This window comes from Hemicordylus capensis, chromosome 5, assembly GCF_027244095.1.
Source record: "Hemicordylus capensis ecotype Gifberg chromosome 5, rHemCap1.1.pri, whole genome shotgun sequence".
In the NCBI taxonomy this organism is placed as follows: Eukaryota; Metazoa; Chordata; class Lepidosauria; order Squamata; family Cordylidae; genus Hemicordylus; species Hemicordylus capensis.
The window spans coordinates 196713579-196735763 of NC_069661.1; the positions used below are offsets into that span (position 1 = coordinate 196713579).

The window sequence follows — 22185 nt, forward strand, 5'->3', positions numbered from 1 at the left end:
AATAGTTATTCACTTGTAGATTGCCCAACTGAACATGCACAAGAGACAAGACTGCTGTTGGTGTTAACATTTCCCACATCCAGCAGCATAGCTTGTAGGATTCCCTATTTTTGAGATCCATGCATTCAGCTGATTCTCCAACCCTAAACCTTCATCTTGTGGAGGAATGAAGTCTAGGCAATAGCTTCCCCCGTCACTGATAACCTGTTCTTTGTCTGAGGGGTGAGACAGATTGATGCTTTTAACTGTGCTTTCTTTGAGTGGTCATTTGTGCAAACATATACACACAGGAAGCTCTATGACTGTGCAGAACAGCACTTGAAAGCTTTGAGCTCTATAGAGTATTCTATCCCAAGTGAGGAGAACTTGTACACTCTGTGTGCCTCAAAGGCAGTAAGAACACTCCTGTTTAGTTTCTTTATAGAACACTGTGACCCATTGTGTACAGACTTACAGTGGGGAATGTTATAGTTTTGGGCCATATCCTGGAGGGAAATGTTTTTGGCAATACGTGAGCCCTAGTAGCAGACAGTCTGTTGTTAATCCAAAATGGTGAAGCCCTATTTAAAAGAGAGGACATGCTTTACATCCAACATGATCTTGGGTTGGGAAAAACACACATTCAGAACCAAGTTCTAGTTAATATGAAAACCAGAGGCAACTTTGGGAAGAAAAGTTACCATCCAGTCATAAGACCACATTTTCAGCATGGGAAACAAATGAAATGCTGGTCACAGTATAGGGCATAGAGTTGATGAGTCTCCTTGCAGAAGTTGCTGCCACCAAAAATATTCTTTTAAATATTAAGAGTTGTAGGGCTATAGTAGCCATTAACTTAAAGGGCTTGTCTATGGACTGAGCCAGGACCACTGATAGACTCCATGATGGAACTTTTAGTTCTTGTAGGTAGATAAAGGTTTGAAGAGTCCTTGAAAAAAACTCTTCACCAGGGAATAATAGCATAGTGAGGCATTATTCCCAGGGGGTGAAAAGCTAATATGTTGTAAGAAGTACTCACATGGATGCGTATGAGAATATCTGAGATTTAAGGTGGACCTCTTATTGAAGGATATTATTTATTAAGGCTTTTGAGGGTTGAAAGTTGTGTTTTGAAATACACATACAGAACCACTTCCATTTGGCCTGGTAAAATGCTATGGTGGGAGGTTTCCTTAAGCTTGCTAAGAAGCTTCTCAGCTCATCTTCAACTTCATCTAGTGTTGGATCCTCCAAGCTGTGAGTTTCAAGATCATGAAGGCATGGTAAAGTATCCAACCCTGGGTGAGCATAAAAAGGTTTTTTGGTATCACCAAGTGCCTCAGGTAATAATCACAATGATCATTGCTTCTATGAGGAGGAGTATGCTTATTTTGTCTAGCACTATTTAGGATGAATGGGTGGCGCAAAACACACCTAATGGTGGGAGATGTTGTGATTCTGTTGTGATGCTAGAAAACCTAGGTGGACTGGAGTCCTCCACAGAAACCCTGTGGGTGACTATACAAGGCCGGAAAGGAATCGTGCTACTGGGGACATGCTATCGCCCTCCGGATCAAAATGCCGACAGTGACTGGGAGTTGCAGGAGGAAATCAGGGAGGCATCAAGGAGAGGCAGGGCTGTAATTATGGGTGATTTCAACTACCCACACATAGACTGAGTAAATTCACATTCAAGTCAGGACAAAGAGGTCAAATTTCTAGATACGCTAAATGACTGTGCCTTAGAACAGTTGGTCACGGAACCGACCAGAGAGAAGGCGACCTTGGATCTAATTCTGAGTGACACCCAGGACCTGGTGCGTGATGTCAGTGTCATCGACCCTTTAGGGAACAGTGACCACAGTGCCATCAAATTCAGCATACATGCGGGGAGAGAATCACCAAGGATGTCAAACACAGACATTTTAAATTTCAAAAGAGGAAACTTCTCCCAAATGAGGAGTATGGTGAAAAGAAAGCTGAGGGGGAAAAACAGGAGAGTCACTTCGCTCCAGAGTGCACGGCGTTTACTCAAAACCACAATACTAGAAGCCCAGTTAGATTGTATACCCAAAAGGAGGAAAGGTACCACTAAGTCCAGGAGGATGCCAGCATGGCTAACGGGTACCGTCAAGGAAGCCATAAAAGGGAAGAAGACTTCCTTCCGAAATTGGAAGGCCTGTCCAAAGGAAAAGAACAGAAAGGAACACAAACTCTGGCAAAAGAAATGCAAGGTGACAATAAGGGAGGCAAAAAGAGAGTTTGAGGAACATTTAGCCAAAAGTATCAAGGGGAATAACAAAAACTTCTTTAAGTACATCAGAAGCAGGAAACCTGCCAGGGAGGCGGTTGGGCCATTAGACAATGAGGGAGTGAAAGGGATTATTAAGGAGGATATGGAGGTTGCAGAGAAACTGAATGAGTTCTTTGCGTCTGTCTTCACGGCAGAGGACACTGAGCATATACCTGTTCCTGAACCAGGCTTTTTAGGGATGGAGGCTAGAGAGCTGAATCTGACAGAAGTGACAAGGGATGATGTTCTAAACTGTCTGGAAAAACAGAAAGCTAACAAATCACCAGGGCCGGATGGCATCCATCCAAGAGTCCTCAAGGAACTCAAATGTGAAATTGCCGACCTCCTTGCTAAAATATTTAACTTATCCCTGAAATCGGGCTCTGTACCAGAGGACTGGAGAGTAGCAAATGTAACACCGATTTTCAAAAAGGGATCCAGGGGCGATCCGGGAAATTACATGCCGGTTAGCCTAACATCCGTTCCAGGCAAATTGATGGAAAGCATCCTCAAGGATAAAATTGTAAAGCACCTAGAACAGGCCCTGCTGGGAGTGAGCCAGCATGGCTTCCGCAAAGGTAAATCTTGCCTCACCAACCTTTTGGACTTCTTTGAGAGTGTCAGCTAGTATGTGGATCAAGGTGATCCAGTTGACATAGTCTACCTGGACTTCCAAAAAGCTTTTGACAAAGTTCCTCATCAAAGACTCGTGAGGAAACTTAGCTGTCATGGAATAAAGGGACAAGTACATGTGTGGATTGCTAACTGGTTGAAAGACAGAAAACAGAGGGTAGGTATAAATGGAGAGTTTTCACAATGGAGGGAAGTAAGAAGTGGGGTCCCCCAGGGATCTGTACTGGGACCGGTGCTTTTTAATTTATTCATAAATGATCTAGAAGCAGGGGTAAGCAGCAATGTGGCCAAATTTGCAGATGATACCAAACTCTTCCGGGTAGTGAAATCCAAAACGGATTGTGAGCAGCTCCAAAGGGATCTCTCCAAACTGGGGGAGTGGGCGACAAAATGGCAAATGCGGTTCAATGTAAGCAAGTGTAAAGTGATGCACATTGGGACGAAAAACCCCAACTTCAAGTATCTGCTGATGGGATCTGAGCTGTCGGTGACGGACCAGGAAAGGGATCTTGGGGTTGTGGTGGACAGCTCGTTGAAAGTGTCTATTCAATGTGCGGCAGCTGTGAAAAAGGCAAATTCCATGCTAGGGATCATTAGGAAGGGGATTGAAAATAAAACGGCTAACATTATAATGCCCTTATACAAAACTATGGTGCGACCACACTTGGAGTACTGCGTACAATTCTGGTCACCACATCTTAAAAAGGACATTGAACTGGAGAAGGTACAGAAGAGGGCAACCAAGATGATCAGGGGCCTAGAGCACCTTTCTTACGAGGCAAGACTACAACACCTGGGGCTTTTTAGTTTAGAAAAAAGACGACTGTGGGGAGACCTGATAGAAGTCTATAAAATCATGCACGGCGTGGAGAAAGTGGAGAGAGAGAGATTCTTTTCCCACTCACACAACACTAGAACCAGGGGTCACTCCACAAAATTGATTGCCAGGAGGTCTAGGACCAACAAACGGAATTACTTTTTCACACAACGCGTGATCCACTTGTGGAACTCTCTGCCACAGGATGTGGTGACGGCCAACAACCTGGATGGCTTTAAGAGGGGTTTGGATGACTTCATGGAGGAGAGGTCTATCAATGGCTACTAGGCAGAGGGCTGTGGGCCACCTCCAGCCTCAAGGGTGTGCCTCTGAGTATCAGTTGCAGGGGAGCAATGGCAGGAGAGAGGGCACGCCCTCAACTCCTGCCTGTGGCTTCCTGCGGCATCTGGTGGGCCACTGTGTGAAACAGGATGCTGGACTAGATGGGCCTTGAGCCTGATCCAGCAGGGCTGTTCTTATGTTCTTATGTCATCCCAGGTATTTGCAAAAGTTATTAGACACATTCTAAATCAAGGTGAGGTTGCCCATTCTCAAGATATTTAAGGATAGCTGGTGTTTAAGAACAACAAGAAGTTGCTGATCTCTAACTTTGACTCTTCCAGTGGTCATCTGTGAGTTCACACTGATAGGCTCTTGTTCATGTGTGGAGACCTTGTCAGGAACCTTCTAGAGCTCTTTGTCCCTGCTGTGGTTTTGGAGGGAATTCCATTCCCTCTGTGGTGCTGTGGCTGGTTTTTCTCAGTTTGAGTGTCTACCGGTCTAAAAGAGACTGCAGCAGCGGGCAGGAATGGAGGGCATGTGAACTCAGATGACCACTAGAAGAACCAAAGTTACAGGTAAGCAACCTGTTCTTTGGCATGGTCTCTGTGGTTCAGACTGATGAGCAAATGGCAAGCTGACATATTTAGAGGAAGGAGATGCAGTTACTGGGAAAGAGAGTTGAGAACAGCTCTGCTGAAGGCCACATCATCTTGCTCTGACATCTGATGTGCAGTGTGTGATGAAGGAGGTAGGCTGCACTCATGTGGCTGCTTGACAGAAGAACTGCATAGAAATGTTCCTATCAAAGGCCATGGAGGTCACCAGTGCCTTTGTGGAGTGAGCCCTGATGGGGGTTGGAGGTGATCTGTAGGCAAGCTGGTACATGAGTAAAATGGTGTTGACTATTCAGCTGGAGATTGATTATGATAAGGGCTGGTGTCATTTGTAAGGTTCTCCATAGGTGACAGATTGGAAGTTGCCTTTTCTGACTGCAGAGGTGTGGTGTGTATAAAAGGCTAATGTTTGTTTTATATCCAGCATGTGTAAAGATGTTGCTACCTGGGAGGTCAAATGAAGGAAAAACAATGGAAGAGAAAATTTCTGTGATCAATGGAAGGAGACCACTTTGAGAAGGAAGCCAATGTCAGGACGTAATTCTACTGTGTCCTGGTGGAACAATAGGTAAGGGAGGTCCATTTGAAGGGCTCAAAATTGAATCTGATGTTGAACCTGTCTGGTTCGGAGAAGACTTGTGGGGATGTCAGCCTCAGGTCCAAGGCAGATGAAAAGGGCACTGGAGCCTGCTGAAGTAAAGTTGGCATCAATGCTGTGATATTTGAGAGCTGCAAAGCAGGTGGTTGCCACATCGTGGAGTGGTGCCCTTGGTGGTATGGGTGCCAGATAATCCCTCCTAAGCAACTCTAACTTCAGTGGCATGGTCCTGGATGGTCTGTGGTATGGTGATCTGTATTAGGATCAAGTCTGTAATCAGGTTTGAGAAGGAAATCAAGTTCTTTTATGAGTCTGAGAACTGGAGGGAGAGCATCAGCATCGGTAGTATTGGGATCAAGAGTCTGAACATTAGGTTTGGGTATAAGAGATCCTATGGGGGGGTGGAGATCAAGTGTAGATCAAGTATAGATGGGCTGATAGATAATCAGCCCATTCAAGTTCAGAATTTCGAGATGGGTGTCCAAATAAGGGGTGTCATAGTTAGGGATGTGCACAAAACAGATTTTGCATTCTGTTTCCAGTTTGAAATGAAACACAAAAGGCCAAAACAGTCCATCGAAGCAACTGGTCCAACAAGTTGTTTTGATGGAACAAACTTGAAATGTTTTGGCCATAGGAAACAATGGGGAAACTTGAAACATTGCATTGTTCCCCATGGGTAGCTCCTAGGAGCCTATGGGATTTTTTGGGAAAGGTTTAAGATTTTTAAAAATCACCCGCTTGGCCATTTCTTTTGTGGGTTGGGTGGTAGGTAGCACCCATCATGCCCTACCAGCCAATCCACTTTGGTGTCCCTAGGAGCTACCCATGGGGAACAATGCAATGTTTCAAGTTTCCCCATTGTTCCCTATGGCTGGAACAAGTTTTACTCACAGTGCGCACTGCATACAACTTTTGCATTGCAATTTGTAATGCATTTTGCAACTCCGCTTTGAAAAACACTACAGAATTACACAGTAAAAGGGAATCTGTCCCCCCACCAACACAGAACACACATTTCAAAGAAAGTCCAAAAATGGCCAAAGAAGAATCACTGACCCAGAAACCAGTGCCAGTCACAGTGCCTGCACTGCAGTTACATCATTGGCACAAGCTTCCCTCTCACACACAATTATGACTCCTTACACTCCTAGCATTGCAACAGTTGCCACAATAGCACTCTTACTTAGCAGTAAGCAAACATAGCCATAAGCTCAATCAGAGCAACTTCAGCCACATTTTGACTGAAGTACAATGCAGATTGCAGAGTAGACCAGAGCAGTGAGTGAAGCACAAGTTAGTCTCAAGGCCAGACATAGAGCTCATCACAGCAATCACCAAGAAATATTTTACACACACACACACACACACACACACACACACACACACACACACACCTGCCACTGTCCATTTCTTGCCACAACACTATCTCACAAACAAAACAAACCATAACTCAAGGAAGGAAGGCACCCAAGTTCTGCCTTTGTCAATCTAAAATCCAGCAAAACCAGATAGTTATAGCAGCAATAGTGCAGCACATTATACTCAGTCCTGAGGGAAAGAATAAAACAAAACAAAACAAAACAAAACCTTCCTTCCTCCTCTCCTGTTGTAGCCTCTTTCTTCTTCTATCTCTGGGCGCATCTATTTTTCTGTGTTTATGTATGGGAGGGGAATGAGGCATGATTTGGACAGGTACCCATGGCTCAATTCTATTCCTGAGCTTGCCCTTTCTCATCATGTAATGGGGGGTCTAACAAAGGTGTGACTTCCACCACCCCTTATGGTCACCCCTATCCTCTAGGGGTGACCGTAAGGGGTGGTGGCAGTCATATCTTTGTTCCCAGCAGGGACTCAGGCATTTCCCCAAAACACTAAATGATTTGTTTTTTTATGGGAAATACAGAGAAATAAAGTTACAATCCATTTATTCACTTCTACATCATTAAAAGCTAGTGGGAGAATGTATGGAAGACTGAACATGTTTGTTGTCTCATAGGATCCAACTTAAGAGAATAGGAGTCAGATGCTGTGTAGCTTTCACAGCCTGGGCTTTTCATTAAATGGGGCCAGCTGTAGTATTTTCCATGGTCATGATTATCCTGATTATAAAAATGGCTGTGACTGTTCAGAACACAACACATTAATAAACATATTAAGATAATATTACTCCACATGATCAGATATCTGTGCATATAACCTTATGAAGAAAATGAGCACTTATTTATGTAAATTTGCCTTTCATTTTATCACATTGTCCCACAACAGTATTGGTTAATTGGATGGTTCTGTGTGTAAACCTTGCACCAATTCTCTTCAGCATCTTTTTCTCATTGTTTCTGAATGAGGGTTTTTACACTACCAAAGAGATGATCTTTTTGCATACCATGTCAGATTATGTGGCATATGATCTTAGGTAAAAACGTAGGCTAAAGAACACCATGTCTTGATTGGCTCAAAGAGAGTATCTTCTTTGCTTGTACTCTTGGCATTATCTTGCAGGATAACATTATGAAGATAGATCTCCTTTGCTGAAGCATAAATTACAAAGCATCCTGCCTGGCACTGATACATGGGGGTGCTGTTGTGTCCCTTTTTGGGGACCCCAGGCATGGTTATAAAGCAGGCAATTTCCCAAGGAAATAATAACTGCAGGCTTAAAATTCCAATCAAAAAATATTTTATTGAATACAAAGTAGAAGCTTGGACATTATTAAAACACACAGGGCATTCCCATGTGACACAGAACATGCAAGATGGAACATGTGTCTGGGCACTAATACTTAACCTTGGCTATACTGATTCTTTGAATGTGCATGCTATACAGACTATTTGCATGTGTGTGCTAAAGTGGGGGAAGGAGGTGAGAGAAGGGAAGAGGGTGGAGGATGTTAAGGGAGGGATAGCAGGGACAAGATCCAGGTGAAATCAGGTAAAGACAGAGTAGGATCAGGAAAAGTTCCAGAGAGAGTGAGTGGAGGAAAGAGGAAGACAGACCTGAACAACTTTGGGCATAGAGGGTATATCTGAGTTGATTTAGAGATCCAAGGTGGTGGAGAGACAATGCAGGTGAGAGACCACAAGAAGTTTGAGTCAAGACAGAGAATTGGGGTCAGTCAGAAGAATGGAGGACAGAATTAGTTGGAAGCTGAGCAAGATCAAGGGAAGTGAAGTAGGTTAGGTTGGTCCTAAGGATTGTAGGACAAAGCAGATGAGAGAGAAAGGCAAACACAAATGGTTTCAGATAGATAAACTAGCTGGGATCAGAACAGAGCATGACAGATCTGAGCATGATCGGGGAAAGAGGGAAACATTGGTGTTGGTCTGAGGACTAGAAGGAGAGCAGAGACAAAGAGATAATTCATTTGGAGCTCCAGAAAAGGGAATGGAGCAGAGAGACAGAGACAGCTAAACAGACTTGGGTGAAGAAACTAGGAAAGGGTGAAGGAACAAGGGAAGTGAGAGAACCAGCTTTGATCTGTGGAGGGAAGGCGGTGCCTCAGCATTCCCATGGGCACACAAAGTTTTGGGCAGAGTTATGTAAATATTTATTTATTTATTTATTTATTTATTTATTTATTTGATTTGATTTGATTTGTATACCGCCCTTCCAAAATGGCTCAGGGCGGTTGAAGGGGAACATATCCTGGGAGGTGAAACCTGAGGTGACAATTCCTGTGTTACCAGTGTGTCACCTTGTGGGAAGTGGATGGTGAAAATGGGACTAAGAGGAATTAAACTAGAATCCATGATGGATTGGTTCAGGTGGCAAGAGTTGCTTGAATTTAAAGGGATTCTGCACTGATACTCCTTCCAGGGAAATTGGCAGAATTCATTCTACCTGGGCTTTTATCCCACATTCTTACTGCAATCTACACTCTCATGAGAGAGTGGTCTGTCCTTTGATGAGCATATAATCATAGGAATTCTTTCAGACCAAGAAGGCTACTCAACTTTGTTGTTCTGGTCTGGATCTTTTCCAATTTGGGTTCTGGCCAGCAGACCAACTTCTCATGAGGCTGCAGTCTTTGGGGGCTGACTGTTTGGTTGAAGGTCCCTACAGGGACTATCATTTATTCTGGGGACAAGTTGACAGCCCCCACCATAGGGAAAGGGGACATACCTCTTTCCCTCCTTCCTTGGTGAAAAATAGATCAAAAATTCCTTTTAGTTGGAACCTTGACTTCTTGCACACACACACACACACACACACACACACACACACACTCAGGATGGGGGATCATGGATTGGGGAAGAAAAATAGAAAACTGGGAGTAGGAGGAGGGGGAAGGGGTGCTCCCTATAATTACCTGTCCGATGTGGAGAGAAGGAAGCTGGGGTTCTATTGGAGGAAAAATGGGGTGCAGTGATGGAGCAGATAGGCAGACAGTCTTTACAACAGACCCCAAAGACTGCGTGCTTTGGGAGATGCTTGTGGGACAATTTATAGAGTAAAAAGACACTATATCAATTCTCAGTTAAGTTACTGATTACTTGGAGGTGCTTCCTGTGCAAAACAATGGGGAAATGGGGTCAGAAAGGAGCTAGTAAAAGAGATAGGGCTATCTTGATAATGAAATACTGGTTTTGGGAAGTTGTTTTGGGAAGCCTTTTGGGCTTAGGAGAACTGAGATAATGATTCACTGGCTTTAATGCCTAAAGACGGAATGTGAATGTGTAAACATATGTAGGAGAAAAGAAGGGCTATGGAGACCTGGTCTGTGTTTCTCAGAAATGCCTTAGAGTGGCTATATAGGATGTCCATTTTGGGGTTTCGGAGAGCCTCTGGCACACTCCTGCGGACATAAGAGGTGAGAGTCATGCTTCCTTCTTTCTATACCTGATTCTTTAAGCTGCTCTTTAGCATTAGCGTAGAACAGGGGTTCTCATTGGGTCCCCAGATGTTATTGGACTTCAACTCCCATAACCCCCAGCCAAAGAGCACTAGGCCTGGGGATTATGGGAGTTGAAGTCCAATAACATCTGGAGACCCAACGTTGAGAATCCCTGGTGTAGAACATTGTTTCTTTGCCAGCTCTCTTACTCCCAGACACAGGTCACCCCATGCCCAGCACCTCTTGCGGGGGTGCTCCAGGGAGTGTGCAGACAGTCCCAAACTTGGACTCCATAACATTTTCAAACAGAAATGGTTGTACTGGCTTGGGCATGAGCACAGAATACAAGATGAACACATACAAAAGGATATGCTTTATGGTAAGCTAGCCACTACTAAGAGAGCAGGCCACCCAGAACTCCTAACACAAAGATGCTTGTAAATAGGACTTGATACTCTGGTATTAATTAATGAGAAGTTCTGGCAAGCTAAAGGATCATTAGGCATCATATACTGGATCAGCATAATCAGCCTGATGAGAAATTGGTCCTACAGATCCAGAACAACAAGCTTAAGTTATAGAAAAGCAGAGTAGTAGTCATATCCTTCCCAATGAGAATTACAGAGGGTCTTGCTGTTGCTGGATTGTAGTCTTGAACTATAGGATACATATTAATCCACGCCATCTAAAGGGATGCAGCCAACTCTGTCACCTTATGAAGACTATTGAAATTAGGGGTGTGCAATTTGGATTTTCGGTGATTCGGTTCAGGACCCGAACCGAATCACCCCTGTTCTGTTTTGTGCCCGAATCTGGGCCACCCGAATCACCCTTGATTTGGTTTGGATTCGGATTTAATCCGAATCTGAATCGATTCGGGGGGGAAAGGGGCCCAGGGGCAAAATATTGGGGTGGGGTGGTAGTGCCCAATGGGTGGAAGCTACCACCCCAATTTCAGGGGGATTGGGCAAAGGGATGATTTTTGGGGAATTTCTGAAGTTTTAGTGACTTTGGGGCAGTTCGGGGCATAGCATGGGATCTGGGCAAAAAGAGTGAGGTGGGGTGGTAGTCCCTAATGGGTGCAGGCTACCACCCCAATTTCAGGGGGATTGGGCAAAGGGCTGATTTTGGGGGAATTTCTGAAGTTTTTGTGTCTTTGGGGCAGATTGGAGCAGATTGGGGCAGAAAGTGGGGCCTGGGGCAGAAGAGTGGGGTGGGGTAGTAGTGCCCAATGGGGGGGAGGATACCACCCCAATGTCAGGGGGATTGGACAAAGGGCTGATTTGGGGTCTAAACTTCTGAGGTGTGAATTCTCATTCTATGATAGCAAAAGAGATTTTTTTTTTCAATTAAACAACTCTTGACCCCACTCTCACTTTTTCACACTCTCACTTACTATGAATATGATGAATGAATCAATCAATCTAGCACACCTTATGAAGAAAAACCTCAGAAATTCACCAAAATTCAGCCCTCTGCCAAATCACTCTGAAATTGGGGATGGGTGGTAGCCTCCACCCATTAGGCACTATCTACCAGCCCACCCCACTCTTTTGGGGCAGATCCACTTTCTGCCCCCAATCTGCCCCAAAGACACAAAAACTTCAAAAATTCCCAAAAAATCAGCCCTCTGCCCAATCTCCCTGAAGTTGGGGTGGTAGCCTCCACCCATTAGGCACTACCACCCCACCCCACTCTTTTGGGGCAGATCCACTCTCTGCCCCCAAACTGCCCCAAAGACACAAAAACTTCAAAAATTCCCAAAAAATCAGCCCTTTGTCCAATCCCCCTGAAATTGGGGTGGTATCCTCCCCCCATTGGGCACTACAACCCCACCCCACTCTTCTGCCCCAGGCCCCACTTTCTGCCCCAATCTGCCCCAAAGACACAAAAACTTCAGAAATTTCCCCAAAATCAGCCCTTTGCCCAATCCCCCTGAAATTGGGGTGGTAGCCTGCACCCATTAGGCACTACCACCCCACCTCACTCTTTTTGCCCAGATCCCATGCTATGCCCCCAAACTGTCCCAAAGTCACTAAAACTTCAGAAATTCCCCAAAAATCGGTCATGAGCCGAATCACCAGAATTTTTTGGCCCCGAAATTTGGGTGATTCGGCTCGGCCCCGAAAAATATCGGGGGGCATCGGGGGTGATTCAGTTTGGCCCCGAATCACCAGAAATTGCTCATTTCTGGCACAGATCGATCTGTGCCCGAAATTTTTTGCACATCCCTAATTGAAATATCCAATCTATTAAAAAAATTCATCCCAGAAAGTGAAAGCACAGCTAGTGCCCAGCTAAGCAGTATGGGCCAGTACTGTACACTTTATCTCATTCACATTTTGATTATGATAGGTGCTGTACACAAATGATGGTCTTTGTTCTGGCTAGGCATTCATAGAATTCCCATTGGTTGGAGATGATAGGAAACAATTCAACACAAGAAACAACATTCTCCTTGTCCAAGAAGAAGCTGGATAGCATAGAGCTGTCACAACCTTTCCATGTAGCTCACAAATAAATATTCTTTGATGTGGCAAGAAAGCACTTTTGGAAAAGTTCCACCTGTTCCATTCAGTGAGATTCTATACTTGGGAGCACAGAATAATTAGATTACTTGACTACTTCCATATATGTAGCTTGGAACCATCCAGTGTAGTATTTGGAAACAAATATTAAAAATCAGGCAGAGTTATGCATTATTGAATTTAATACTGAAGAAAAAAAATGCAAGTGAAGTTTCTAGCTTTCATTTCTTCCTTTAAGTTACTGCTTCAGTGATACTAAGGTAGCACAGTAGATTAGATGTGACAACGAAAGGCGTTATATAAATGTATAAATAAATAAATAAATAAATAAATAAATGAATAAAATCCCTGCTGGAGGTGACATTTAACTAGGTGTTCAACAACAATTTTGGTGTATAGCACAATAAATTTGTCAGCTTTGTACTGTAATTTTGTCAGTGACTAGGGAAGAGGTTCTGCTAATGTGACACAAAGTGACACAAAGGGCTCTGCTAATTTGGGGAGTGACTTACCCTTAGAAATTGCCAAGGAACAGCAAACCAAGCTTCTTTCAGGCTTGGTCATAGCATAGACCAGCGGGTATTCAGAGTTGCTCAGATGCCTTGCAGAAGGATTATATTCATTGGCTGACATCCAGATTAAGTTACTCAATAGTAGGACTTCCACTGAATAATTTACTAATACATTACTGCTATGTTTATTTATATACTGCTTTTCAGCAAAAGTTCTCAAAGTGTTTTTCATAATTAATTAATAAACAAGAAAGTTCCCTGACCCCAAAGGGATCACTATCTAAAGAGAAATACAAGACACCGGCAACAACCACAGAAGGGAATCTATGCTGAGGCTGAATAGGGGCAGTTGCTCATCCACTGCTAAATATAAGAGAATAGTCACTTTAAAAGGGGTCTCTTGCTCAGTTAGTAGGAGAAAATTTAGTCAGGATCTCAGCCATTTTTTTCTTATTAAACCACTCTTTAGTAAGCCTTGGGCCTTTGAGCGTATAATGCATTCAGTTAAAATCAGGAAGGAGGCTGTGAAAATTCAAGATTTAGATCTGGTTCGCACAATCACCAGCCAGCAAACACATTAAAGGCAGGGATGCACTGAGAACATGCCTGCCACGATGTCATTAAAGAACATAAGGACATAGGAAGCTGCCATATACGGAGTCAGACCATTGGTCTATCTAGCTCAGCATTGTTTTCACAGACTGGAAGAGGCTTATCCAAGGTTGCAGGCAGGAATCTCTCTCAGCCCTGTCTTGGTGGATGCCAGGGAGGGAACTTGGAACCTTCTGCTCTTCCCAGAGCAGCTCCATCACCTAAGGGAATATCTTACAGTGCTCACACATCAAATCTCCCATTCATATGTAACCAGGACAGACCCCGCTTAGCTGAGGAGATAAGTCATGCTTGCCTCCACAAGACCAGCTCTCGCTCCTGTCATGCTGTTGGGATGCCTTTTATTCATATGAAGAGAGCAATCATCTGAAGTGCCTCTCTAGACATGCTAAACCTCAATGAGTTGGAATAAATCTAAGAAAATTTGAAATCACAAAGTGAAAGCAACTACAGATATTAGATTTAAGAATTATGAAGCCACTGAAATTGTAGATGTGTACGTATTTCAATAGCCACTGGATATAAAGTTCTTTGCAACACTGCATGAAATTTCCATCCAATATTTTATAATGAGCACACACAAAAAGATTTATTCAGTTACAAGCTTTCCTCCAGGATCTTGAAACAATGAGGTTTGACATCACTGCTCCAGGAAACCTATGTCCCACAAAAGACTTATCACATTCCAAGCCTCTGTTGAAGGCTAATGAAAATTGTAGAGTTTTCATTCAAAATAATAAATACATTGTCCATCATGCAAGGGTAGTACATGGAGACTTTCAGTCACTGGCATCTAGCAAAGTTTCCTGAATAGAACAACCCCAAGAGTAATTTCCAGCAAAGGGATGAGGAACTATTCTTACAACTTTGCAATGTAAATCACTTCGAGAACTTTTTTGGTTGAAAAATGTTATATAAATATTCTTAACAACAACTAAGGTGCCTTGATCCCTAAACAGCTGAGTCCTGTGAGTTATAATGTATCAATATGTTAAATATTTTGCTTACCATAAAGGATGAATGAACTTGTGTAAGAGATGTGCGTTTCAGATGATGCCTGCTAGCCTCATTCTCAACCTCTGTGCATTCACCCAATCTTCTGTACAGAGCCTACAAACAAAATGCAGGATACAGATCCTGCATAAGAACTTGTGTACATGCAGCTTGAATGTGCTCAGGCTCTGTACAGAAGATTATATGAATATGTGAAGCAAAAAGGTAGAGCCAACAGACAGAATACATGCCCCCTGCCACAACATGCATTTATTTTCTTTAGACTGTAATCTAAACAGGTCTTTGACAGTGTCTGGACAGATAGCTTCTCAGGCCAAATTCTAGGAGCAGTTCTCAAATATAATCAGTGCCTCTACAATTCAGAACCTCAAACAGTATTTGAGCAGCAGGCATTCTTGGCAGCAGGATGCACTTAGAAATACTAATTCTAGATGGACAAAATGTTAATTTCTTAACTGACAAACCAAAAAATAAAAGGTCACTAGAGTCACCGGACATTTCTTTAAAACTTCCTTTACTGTTTCTTGTAAAGCAGAAACACAGGCTAAAAATGTTTTAAAATAAATAAAACCTCCAGCATGATATTGTTCACCTTTTATTGTCAATTGCTAATGAAGTACATAATTAGTCACGAACACTGGTATCTTTACCAGAGGACAGGAAGCCAATTTAATAGCCTTTTAAAAGTAATCCAGGAGATTCCAGGAAATAAAAGAAGGAAAATTAGAGAAGTTTTCACCTAATTTAAATTAGATTAGGTTCAAAGAATATCTGCAGCAGGACAAAAAGGCTAATTTCTTGCCTTTCTGGCTAGCAAGATGTTTTATTATACAAATTATCAAATCCTCCATATGAACAATGCCCATAATGTGTTTAACTGCTTTATATAAAAACAAACTGTGTAAAGGTTTTAGTGCCTTGTCTAAGCTATATATGTTCTATTAAAAAAACTTTATCAAGAATATAAGAGGAAAAAATGAAGGATCCATCCATGAAGCAGTAAGGTTATTCACACGGCAGGGAGGGCAGGAGCGGGGAAAGCTGTGCAAAACCTTACTTCCCCCCAGACGATCCTGCAACACTGGTAGGAACATGGATCTAAGAAGCAATTGGTGGTAGAGTGGATCTCCAGGAGGCCGGGACGATGTGCACTGGCTCCACATATCCCATGAGCATGTATCCCATGATGAGTGCAGTGCTTTGAGGGATACCCCCATGAGACGGCTGCTCTATGTGCCCGTGTCTTTGTGTGGTCAGGCTACAAGCAGCCCAAGCACATGATCCTGGCACTGGGATTAAGGACATGCTTCCGCCCTCAACCTCGGCTAAAGGCCAGGCTTCAAAGTGAGGTTAGGTGGGTGGGCAGCATTGGGATCCACACAGATCCTAGCGCTGCACACGAGCAGTCTAATCCAGGCTGGGCTGGGCTACTCGTTAAAACAGCCTTAGCTTCTGATGTAAACTGGAAGCTCTTACATTTGCTGAGAGTTCAGGGTATCAATGGAGCCTTCAGATGGAGCCTAAGTCGCATTTCTATTATTGTGCATCTGGCACTCACTGTTAAGGCAAATCCCCCCTCCCCTTTATATTTCCAACCAACATATTGAGATCACAAAGAAAAGTAGTTAATTTAATTTAATAATTTATTTATTATATGTACACCACCCCAAATGTTTGTTAAAAAATTAAAACCGGAATTAAAACCTTGAAACAATTTAAAAGTCTAGTTAAAAGCTTGGGTGATGGGGAGGCTCTTATTTCAGCAAGGAGAGCTTTCCAAAGCCTTGGGGCAGCAATGGAGAAGGCCGTCCCCTAGACGAGCTGGTGGCAACTGCAGACGAACCTCTCCTGATGATCTCAATGGGTGATGGGGCTCATAGTGAAGAAGATGTTCTCTTAAATACCCTGAGCCTAAGCTGTTTAGAGATGTATAGGTTATAACCAGCACCTTGTATTTTGTCTAGAAACATATTGGTAACGAGTGTAGTTCTTTAGCTGCCACATTTTTTACCAACTGCAGTTTCTGGACTATGTACAAAGGCAGCCCCACAAAGAGCACATTGTAGTAGTTAAGTTTGGAGGTTGCCAGAATATGTACTACTGTTCTGAGGTTGTTTATCTCAAGAAACAGATGCAGCTGGAGTATCAGCCGAAGCTGAAAAAACCCACCTCTGGCCACTGCCTGGGACACCAGGGAGAGGTTTGGATCCAGAAGCACTCCCAAACTGCATACCTGTTCCTTCTGGGGAAGTGTGACCCCATCCAGAACTGGCAGGTCAAAATTGTCTGCTGCGTTCTGACCCGGCACAATAAGTACCTCTGTCTTATTTGGATTCAGTCTCAGTTTGTTATCCCTCATCCAGTCCATTGCTGCCTCTGGGCAGGCATTTAGGGAGGTTATGCCTTCTCCTGATGATGTTGACATGGAGAAAAAGATTTGGGTGTCATCAGCATACTGATAACACCCTGCACCAGATCTCCTCATTATCTCTCCCAGCGGTTTCATGTAGATGTTAAAGAGTATTGGAGACAGTACGGAACCCTGGGGGATGCCAGATAAAAGTTCATGTTTTGAAAAACAACAGACTCCAAGCAACACCATCTGGAATCTCCCCAAGAGGCAGGACTGGAACCACTGCAAAGTAGTGCCTCACCATCCCAACCCTCTCAGATGGTCCAGAGGGATACTATGGTCAATAGTATCAAAAGCTGCCAAGAGATCCAAAAGAACCAACAGGATCATACTCCCTCTGTCAATTCACTGCTGGAGATCATCCATCAGGCCAACCAAGGCAGTCTCTATGCCATAGCCTGCCCCAAACGCCAGTTTGAAATAGGTCTAATAATCAGTTTCCTCCAAGACTGCCTGGAGCTGGGAGGCCACCATCCTCTCAATTACCTTGCCCAGCCATAGAAGATTGGAGACAGGCCTATAGTTGCTTAACTCTGAGGGATCCAATGCAGGCTCCTTAAGTAGATTAATGATTGCCTCCTTAAGAGAGGAAGGCATCTTGCCCTCCCTCAGAGAAGCATTTATAATACCTACCAGGCCTCTACAACAACCCCTCTGCCAGTCAATATAAGCCATGTCGGACAAGAGTCAATAGAACAGGTGGTAGGTTGCACCATTGTAAGCAGCTTATCCACACCATCAAACTCAAAATGATCCAACCAAACCACATAAGAGGAGTTGCTGGACACCTCCGCATTAGACTCTGCAACAACTATAGTGTCTAAGTCGGCCCAAATATGAGAGATTTTATCCACAAAGGACTCATTAAAAACATCACAATGGTTCCAAATTCTGATTCAAGAGAGAAGGGGCATGTACTAGCCCTCTCACAATCTTAAACAACTCCACTGGACGTGAGCTTGTGGATGTAATACAGGCAGAAAATAATTGCATCTTTGCTGCATGTATTTTCCTCAGCATAAGTCTCCAAATGTGCTCTATGTTGTAATCTGTTGGATTAGAGTATTTTCTCCACTAACACTCCAATCATCATCTACTTCAGCTCCTGTAGTTTTTCTGTATACTAAGGGGCCAATTTTGAAGCTGGTCAGAGAGGACGCTTAGGAGAGATCATGTCTAATGCCCTGGTGAATTTGTTGTTCCAGTTCACCACCAGGACAACAACAGAATCACCAGCAGAGCCAATACTAAATTCTTCCAAGGCTTCTTGGAATCCTGTTGGATCCATAACCTTTTCAGGCAGCCCATCCTACTAGGCCTAACACCATATTAGAAAACTGGAAAAAAAATTCCTTGAGCAAAGCCTTAAACTTGCAGCACATATTTTGTTTCTCCTTTTCTTAAAACACAGTTAAAAGAAAAATCCATACTTTGTCAAATAGCCATGTGTTGGAAAAGATGTTAAAGTATTATGAAAACAGATTATAATGTTAAATCCCAAAGCCATGTTTGTTTGCTTTTCTTGATTATCGGAAGGGTCAGACTCATAAATACATAGGACAGGAAACAGTGACTTCTTCTGTACCACACCAGCACCAAGTAGTTCTGTGCTGGTAGCCTAATAACGTCATGCTGGTTTTGCTAAAGCAGTATAGGCTGGTTCAGATGACTACCAGAAAGTAACTCAGAGGGAACCAGAGGTTCACACGAGCTGTAAGCTGCACACATTTCATGTTGTCTGACTCGACCAATGTTGGGTTCCCTCCACTGCCTGACATTTGTAAGCTACATTTGAAGTAGGGTGGAGACTGTTGGGTACCGTATTTTATGGACTATAAGACTCACTTTTTTCCTCGAAAAATATCTGCCAAAATTCAGGAGCGTCTTATATGTTTTAACAGTTTAATATGTTAAAACTCTGAAAAACTGGATTAAAATTAAGGTGCGTCTTATAGTCCGTAGCGTCTTATAGTCCGTAAAATACGGTAAATGTCAGCAGTCAGGCCTGGGAACCAGACTATGGAGGGTTCAGATGATATAATGGCTGGGAGCATGCACTCCCTGGGGATCAGACATGTGGTAGATTATGTGAAGTTACCCTATGTAATTTATACAAATTTAAGATTGGAGTACTAGTGGGGGAAACCCTTTATACCCTGCGCACACGCGCGCACGTGCACACAGACTGATCAGCAGGTTAACAAATTCAGTGTGCAACTTCCGCCTCTGTTCTGCAAGAGTGTTAACACACATACAATTGTTTTTAAATTATTGGGGAGGGGGTTAACCCCCCACACCAAGAATTTAAATGTATCAAACCCATTCCCCCTCAGAAACACAAAGGTATAGAATGGATACTGAGAAAACTAAAGAATTTTAGAAAGCATTCCCCCTTAGAAGAAGAAGGGATTGTGACTGTCTTGAGGGAGTATTCTTCAAGCTGAGAAATTTCCCTTTTTTGTTGTTCAAGTCCTCTGCTTTCTCCACTGAGTTCCATTAGTTCTACCCACCAATTTGTCTGTTAACTGCACTCTGAGAACATTCTGTCCCAATGACTTACATGAGGGCAATTAAGGGCTTTTTGGCCCTCTTATTTTTCTTCACATTTGTGAACACCAACTGGAGGTCAGCCTGACCCTGCTGGAACTTCTCACTCACTTGAAGGCACTCCAGTTACCCATCTATAACGATCATAATGTTTTCAGCTCTTTTGGAAATAGTATACAGATACACATTTGTAACACTGAAAATGTCCCTGAGGGTTGCACTACCCTCTGAAAAAATATATATATTGGAGAGGCACAGTGGGCTTCAGAGGGAAGGGAAAACATTGAAAATTGCCTTTTCCTCCTCACATGGCCATGCAGCATTTGTCTAGATGTCAGCCATAACCTTATTTTCATGATGAAACGAAATGTGGTGGCTACCTTAGCAGGGTGCTCTGCTCCACTGATGCCTTCTGTGCAGTCACAGCCTAGTCATGTATCAGATAAGCATTTCAGCAGAGTGAAAATGGCAAACCTGCTGTTGAACCAGTTTGTGGCTTGCAGCCTCTGATTGCTATATCAGGACTATTACAAGTTAAACTATCAGCTTGAACAATGTAAGGTGAAATTATACTTTTCTTGCAGCTACATATTACAGGAAACATGGTTCTCAGAGGCACACTACAAAGAAACATGGCCAGATGTTAGAACACACCTATGGAAAAGCTGTCAATATCAAATAGGTAATATTTTTAAGTTGGGAAGGTTGTGCCGTCGAGTCAGTGTCGATGCCTGGTGACCACAGAGCCATGTGGTTTTCTTGGTAGAATACAGGAGGGGTTTACCATTGCCTTCTCTCGTACAGTATGAGATGATGCCTTTTAGCACCTTCCTATAGCGCTGCTGCCCAATATAGGAGTTTCCCATATTCTGGGAAACAAACCAGTGGGGATTCGAACCAACAGTCTCCTGCTCTCTATGCATGTTGTTTCCCCACTGCACCATTAGGTGGCTTAAAAAAAAAAAAGATCAGCAGAAGCAATGAATAGAGTCTGAGGGAAGTTCCAAATCAGACCATTATGAGTGAAATGTCTAAAATATTAATGAATAAGAATACCCTTGATTGTTTCAGAAACATTAGTTCTCTAAGGTTTAAAATAATCTGTTTTCTCAATGGAGCATGAATGTACTGAAAAACAGAAATAAATATATTTTGTCATCTTGAATTATAGGAGCTGCTCGAAAGTATTAGGCTTACAAGTAAGTGAAGCGGAAGAAAGCATGCTATTATCCTATAATTCACGTATACAAAAACCTACATTGCCACTTCCATGGCAGACTGAAGAGAAAACAAAGTTGCTAGTAACAGTGAAAAACATCTGCAATGTTTATAATAGGCTGCTCACAGATAAACACAAACAGCCTTCTCTCCTCATTTTGTCTACAGTAATTCACACAAAATGGAAACAATTATTGTGTTTTTTAATTTTTTGAAAAACTGCAGCTGGCATAAACACCAGTAATGTATTTTTTGCATTCAAAACTCATGTCATTTTGCCAGTTATAATTAACTATAATTTTTAAACAGTGCGTGTGTGTGTGCATGCGCACATGCACACACAGACACACAAAGCCATCGACTATATTTATATGGATATATAGAAAAGAAAATACCTACTAAAGTGAGACAAGCAGATGCAGTCCATGCTGAGCACAAACACAGGATAAAGGAATGGACTAATAACACATGACACAATAAAAGGAGTATGACTAAGTAACCTACTTTTTCTTTAGTCTTCGGTCTTTCTCCGCCTGTGTTCCGAGTTTGCCTAATCCCAGAGAATCCTGTGCTGCAGCTTCTGTTTCCATGTAACCTCCTGTGTTGAAATAGTAATGAGATTTTTTCCCCTTAACAGTCTTTTCAACCACTTTATTAATTTAGCACATTGTTTGTGGGGTTTTACGGTTGTTTTCTGAAAGGAAAAAAATGCTTAGACTGTAAATCCTGAAGCTTCCTTCTTCGTTGCCCTCTGCACTGGAACAGATAGGACTATTTGTACGTAAAGCATCTGCAGGATTAATCTCAGTGCTTTCATGGAAAATCAAAGGACAGCCAAGCAAACAACACATTCTTAAAGTATCTAACTAAAACACCATATTCAGCTTATCTTCCTGCAGAGAATGGGGCAAGTGCGAGCAATATTTCTTGAGTGCCAGTCTGCCTGATACAGATTCAAGTGGCTGGGGAATCATCCAGCTCTCCTCCTCCTGACAAATGGGATTTCTTTTAAGGCTCTCCAGTGGTGCTTGAAATGTACTGCATAATACCTGTAAATAAACAGGTTGCTTACCTGTAACTATTGAGCTGGAGGTGATCCATTATATTCATTAGTAAATAGGTTCTGCGCCTGTGCAGGAACCTCACAGCCCGATTGCATAGCTCCTTGCGACTGCCAAACCGCCTGCTTGTGCCTTGCCTCTGTCTATGTATGGTGGTTGGGCAGCCATTTGTCCGTTTCATGTAGACCGCCAACCCGTGATGATCTGTCCATGCATTCATTTCTCTTCT

The 22185-nt window shown here is 43.0% G+C and overlaps 1 protein-coding gene across 22 annotated transcripts in view; it reads right to left on the reverse strand.

Annotated features, from left to right (window-relative positions):
- Nucleotides 1–22185, reverse strand: part of PPFIA2 (PTPRF interacting protein alpha 2) — a 461781-nt gene that overhangs the window by 54719 nt on the left and 384877 nt on the right. For all 22 annotated transcript variants that reach the window (XR_008307767.1, XM_053251926.1, XM_053251924.1 and 19 more), the window contains one exon: nucleotides 21400–21493. Coding sequence is in view for 21 of the 22 variants with exons in the window: in XM_053251926.1 (XP_053107901.1) it covers nucleotides 21400–21493 (94 nt within the window). In the remaining variant the exon portion in view is untranslated. The remainder of the gene's footprint in view (nucleotides 1–21399; nucleotides 21494–22185) is intronic.